Raw genomic sequence first — 5,675 nt, forward strand, 5'->3', positions numbered from 1 at the left:
CCCCCGACATCCAAATAGTTAATAACATTTCTGAAATTTACGTTGTACATACAAATACTGTATATTCCAAGAATTCATTCAGAGTGCACTAAATTATTTACAGTGTTACAGTTTATTGTGGAGAAACTGTGTTGTGTTGTTTTGTTTGGTTAAGGGATCAGCAACAGCATGCATATTGAGTTAAACAAGTTTTTAGGTTTTTATAGCGCAGCAAATCATCAGACATTTGTAACAACAAAAAAAGACAATGTTGAGCGATAACAGTTATGGTAACAAGTTCAGACAGCATGCACAATAGTGACTTAGCATTCATCACCTATTCATCATATATGATTCATTCCTCAATGGGACAATCTGCAATTTTTCACCTACAATAGCAAACTTTCAGACAAATTAGAGGACTGCTTGGCTCAACTTATAAATTTATCAAATAGACATTTGATGTTTCATCTCCCCATAACAAATAAAACTTGTCGCTTTACAACCAAATACAGAGCATGTTAAGATCAGGACTTCATTTTATTTGTACGCTTTAAACTGTCCACACTGGGAGATTCAAATTCATTAGTGTAATAGTTAATTGTAAGCTCAACTATTGTGTGTGCATGCTATGGTGTATGCATGCAGTTACTCTTGTGTGTGAGTATGTGCATAGTAATCACTATTAATATGCTTTCACAGCTCGTCGGTCTCTCCATCGAAGGGCACAGCATCCGTCTCCATGTGAATGCTGCTGGGCTCACTGCTGCCCACCCAGCCAATAGGAGTGCGATTGAATGAAGGCCGGCAGCTAATGTCATGATGGTACACCACTGCAGGTTCAGGCTCTTCTTTGGCTGCCTCAGCTTCTGGCAGCTGAAATTTCAGAAACTGATTGGCCTTTTCAAAACCGCCGTAGGGCATGGCACTCCTGTCAAACCAAGGTGAAAGGTTAATTAAAGCTCCTTTTTTTTTCACAAATCTTCTACATATCAGACCTCAAGGGAACTACCTGTTGAAACACTTGTACTGGAGTAATTCCTTTTTGGCATTGGGATGTGGCATATTGGTTTGTAGAGTGGCTAACAGACCTTCATCACCCTTCATGGCCTTCTCCCATGGAGACACATAGGTTTTCACATGAATTTGCTGCTTAGTACCGCCATGTTTTCCACCTCCTGTAAAGAAAGTCATCCACATGTGCTGGTAACTAAAACTTAAAAATAAAGGTTGTGGCATGATTGAAATGCCCCTCTTATGCAGGTATTGCTACTAGAAATTGAAAGATTGTGGCAAAATAAACCAGCACAATTTATCTGCAGACAGACAGATTTTATTTTAGCTTTTTCTAAATTTAGTTGTGCTGTTGTTTTATGCAACAATGTGAGGGGTAGGAGCAGCTAAAAAGATCTAATTTTTTTCACTTATAAAACTACCAGAACTGGTGGTTCAATAAAGGATATTTATTTGTATTTTGATATCAGAATACTGACTGTTTGCTTCAAAGGTGAATCCATTCGATGAAACACCATTACTAGCCCAAAAAGACCAGCAGCTGGCCATTCAACTTGTCCAGCATACTTTTTTAACTGGCCCTAGGCTATTGTTGAACTGCACTGTGCCAGAAACTGCGACTTCCTGCAGTGCTTTCTTGATAACCTCATATTGGAACCTGTTTGGGTTTTTTGCACTAAGGCTTGTGTATAGATTAAACGCACAAAGTACCTCATATCAAATAATGAGGTTTAGAGTTGCTCATTATCAGTTTTCTCCAGACTTTAAGCCAAGCTTAGCTAACTAACCAGCTGGTCATGGTGGTTTTAGTACTTTTAGCAAGAAAGCAAATACAAATATTCAACACATTTTTGAATAGTTCAGTGTTTAATAGATATATGTAATTTGGTTTAAAAAAAAATAAATACATATATCGTGTACACTGTTATTTTTTATTAATTTATACAGTTGTCCTTCTAGATGTATTTCTCAAGCTGTAAACACACTTTCTTAATGCATTTTAAATAATTTTTGGAGAAATGGCCCTCTGTACCTAAAACAGAATTGCACTACAAATGGCCAAAAGAAAAAGAAATTAGACAAACCTTTTAGTGGAGACCACTCACTACTACCTTCTCCTTTTCCACCTTTCTCGCCCACACCAACTCCTGCACTTCCTGCTCCACTTGCACCTCCCGTTCCTCCTGCTCCTTTGCTTCCAGGCTTTGGGGGAGGCACAGGGGCCCCTCCTCCTGTTTGTAGCCCTACAAAATTCAGACGTCCAGACTCCTTGCTAACAAAATGCCCACCGAGGTTTATTATTTGACCTCCCACTTGACCTCCCAGGGAGGGAACAAACTTCTGCAGGTTGTCCTGAAAGAAAGGGTAAATGGACTGGTTGTTATATAGCACTTTTCTACTGTACCTGAGCACTCAAAGCTGTTTATACAACTTGCCTCATTCACACAACCATTTTTTTCTATGCATAAATGCTATCTATCTAACATTCACACACATTCATGCAGCTTGGGTTTAGTGTTCTGCTCAAGGATATTTGGTATGCAAAGTGGGAGCAGCCAGGGATCAAACCACCAACCTTGCAATTAGCAGATGACCTGCTCTATCTCCAGAGCTTCAGCCACCCCATATAGAGCAAAGTATCACCATTATAATCAATCATACACCATACAATGCTTTGATTTGTATTTACTGAATAATAATGATCAGGACTTGAGCATTATGTTTAGGTTAAAATTATGATTGTGTGGTCTTTATCTGCTTCAAGACCAAAAAACCCTCTTATATCACTGTTAAAATTGATCAGTATGATTATAATTAAAGCCCAGGTGACTTTACATTTAAATAATCACCATCTGCATGCTGGTACTAGGTTTCTTTCAAATATTTATATCAACAAAAGCAAAATTGTAAAGGTAAGGATACAGTTCTTCAGGTGTTACCTTTCTGCATGAGATTCAAAGCTAATTCAAGATTTATTTGCCTCAAATTTGCTTGGATTATCAACCTAGTGTCAATAAATTTGCATTGCAGTGACAAACAAGACTTTATTTTGTTTATGAACTAGGCTCTCACCATGGACTCACTACTGAAGATGTCAGGGTTGTTCTCATAGATGAATTTCTCCACTCTCTGCTGTCTCATCTTGAACATCTTGGATCCTCGGTTCTTCAGCAGGGAAAGCTCCTCCAGCATGATGTCTTTAGGAGTTCTGATCTTTGTTCCCAGGTCAAACTCCGATGCCTCTGGCTCTGACTCATATTCTACGTAAGTGAGAGCCAAACAATGGCTCTAACATTGGTAAATGAGGTTGAAAGTAGTACTAACTCATAAACATTGTTTCATTAAAGAACGGTATCCTTTATTAGTAAAGTAGATTGACTTAATTGTACTGCAAATAAGCAGCTAGTTCTCTAATATTTGTACCCCTTTTTGTTTTACCACCGTGTATTTCTGTGTACTGTGTTTATATGAAAGAGCTCTACTGAGCAGTGGTAACTTGGTTTCATAGTCACGTCATTTTATGTAAGCCTTACCATCCTGAGGGATATGTGATAGGTCAGTTATGATCTTGGAGGGCTTTTTCCGCTTGGTTAGGGGAGCAGGTGTACCCAGAGGCATGACTTGAGGGGCCAGGGGAGAACACAGAACATTACCTTTGGTTAGAAAAATGTAGAACAAGTGATGATATTAACCTGAACACATACTTAAGCAATGAAATCCTTATGTTCAAGACTCAAAAGTTAATTAATGTTAAGTAATATCAAAACTTCTCCAGAAAAAAGAAGCTCCTTAAAGGGATTAAGTCTAGATAAATAACATAGAAAACTTTAAGAGGTTTAGTATGAAAAAAACATAAATTAACAAAATAGAAACCAAATAAGACAAAGTAATTGATACCTTCAGTTGTAGTTTTCTATTTCACACTACACATCCATATTCAAAGGAATTCATAAATCATAAATTGACTGTAAAGCTTTAATTGCACTGAAAGGGGTGTTGTTGCTTCAGTGTTACCATTGATTTGCACCATAGCCACAAAATAACTCTCAACCATCAACACTTTACCACCACGCCTGAAAGTGAATCCCCGGGACCTGAATGTATCAGACAGACTGACAGCAAGGGCCCTCCTCATTTTTCAAGTTCAAACGGGATGTCAGTGCCCTCAGATTTCTTACATTCTCTAGTGAAACAGATGTCTGCCTCGAAGGAAACGTATAGCTCAATATGTGTTTCAGTTTTGTTTGGAGACACAAGATCTGTACACAGTCTGTGCCAATGTAAACAGAACCATGTTATGGTTGAGACAGAAGCCTCGGGCTTATTAAAATGATGGAATTATTCATAATATTTTATCACAGTCTCTTGCATGGAAACATAAAGGTGGGAAAACTTCCCTCTATCTCATAGGCCAAGCTATCCACTGTGAAAGACATGCATCTGGTTTACATGTAATTATATGCGTGCGTTACATAGTTTCTTATCTTTCTGAACAGGTATCAACACTTTCAGCTCTCACCAGTTTCTTTAAGGCCCAATCAAGTGGCAAAACATCACATCACATCTACTGGCTGTAACTCAACCCACTGAAGCTATTTTTAAAAGCCATTTCCAGCCAAGACATTTTAGCGACATGGAATGGCGTCATTCGGCTATCAAATGGGCTCAACATAACCCTTAAGAACACACCTCCACAAAACAATTCTGACTATATATTTGGCCATCTCTCAAAACAGGTGTACAAACTGGTTTAGTTAATGGATGTTAACGAGGAGGATTTTCAACACTGTCTTTTAATTCCCTTAAATAATTAAAGGCTCAGACAAGTCTGTTCTCAGATTTACCAACCCCTCTCAGGGTTTGGCAGCGCCATATAAAACATATGCAACACCCACCGAGTGAGATGATCAGCACATTTAACCACTCCTTTGATAATTTTAAAAACAGCAAAGGAACTTTTATAGCTATGTTGCATCTGCAATTAATTATTTGTCATAAAATTAAACTGCTAACTGATCATTTTTATTTATTGAACTCTTGAGGTCTTGCATTAGTTTCTCCTTAAGATCAGCTGCAGAAATATGAGTGGGACCACATTGCATGTTAAATCCCTCTCACGGCTTTTGCACTATGCAAAACTGAAATCCTCCCAGTTATCAGCTGTCAGTTGATTGGTAGAACAAATGGACACAGTGATTTGTGGGATGTAGATCCACTCACCGAGTTTTTGTTGTTGTCCTGGCAAGAAAGACAGACCTATAAATACCAAACAGTGAAGAGGAGACCGAGGGACCAATGTTGGTGATCTCGATCACAAGTTTACAAATCCCTCAGTGCCTCTGACCCTACGTTCGCCTGGACCCAGGTCCCGGGAAGTGCAAAACCCAACCAACACTCAGATGGCAGCTCTTTCAGGGGGTTGGGGCTGTTGGTGTTCGTATCAAGACGGGAGGAGGAGGTTGAGGTTGGGTGTATGAATAGGGATTGAGGAGGGGGCAGGGGGGCATTAAAGTCAGGGGAGAAGTCTCTGTTGGCCAGCTGAAACTGCTGATGGTGATATTAAGGGAACAAAATCATTCTCACAGATGGCTCAGAAGCCTATATTTAGTAGCAAAGAGTGAGGGGGACAGAACCCAACTATAATATAACCTCAGAGGACTCTGGGGTGTGTTTAGGGTACA

General features: G+C 39.1%; 1 protein-coding gene across 1 annotated transcript; it reads right to left on the reverse strand.

Moving 5' to 3' along the window:
* Positions 1-93: 93 nt before the first annotated feature.
* Positions 94-5,451, reverse strand: myoz1a (myozenin 1a). Its single transcript, XM_004570042.6, has 6 exons — positions 5,215-5,451; positions 3,528-3,614; positions 3,067-3,254; positions 2,079-2,346; positions 992-1,157; positions 94-910 (listed from the first exon to the last, which is right to left on the reverse strand). The coding sequence occupies exons 2-6, from the start codon at positions 3,610-3,612 to the stop codon at positions 676-678; spliced, it is 942 nt and encodes a 313-aa protein (XP_004570099.2). The 5' UTR covers positions 3,613-3,614; positions 5,215-5,451; the 3' UTR covers positions 94-675.
* Positions 5,452-5,675: the final 224 nt, after the last annotated feature.

Source organism: Maylandia zebra, linkage group LG13, assembly GCF_041146795.1.
Source record: "Maylandia zebra isolate NMK-2024a linkage group LG13, Mzebra_GT3a, whole genome shotgun sequence".
NCBI lineage: Eukaryota > Metazoa > Chordata > Actinopteri > Cichliformes > Cichlidae > Maylandia > Maylandia zebra.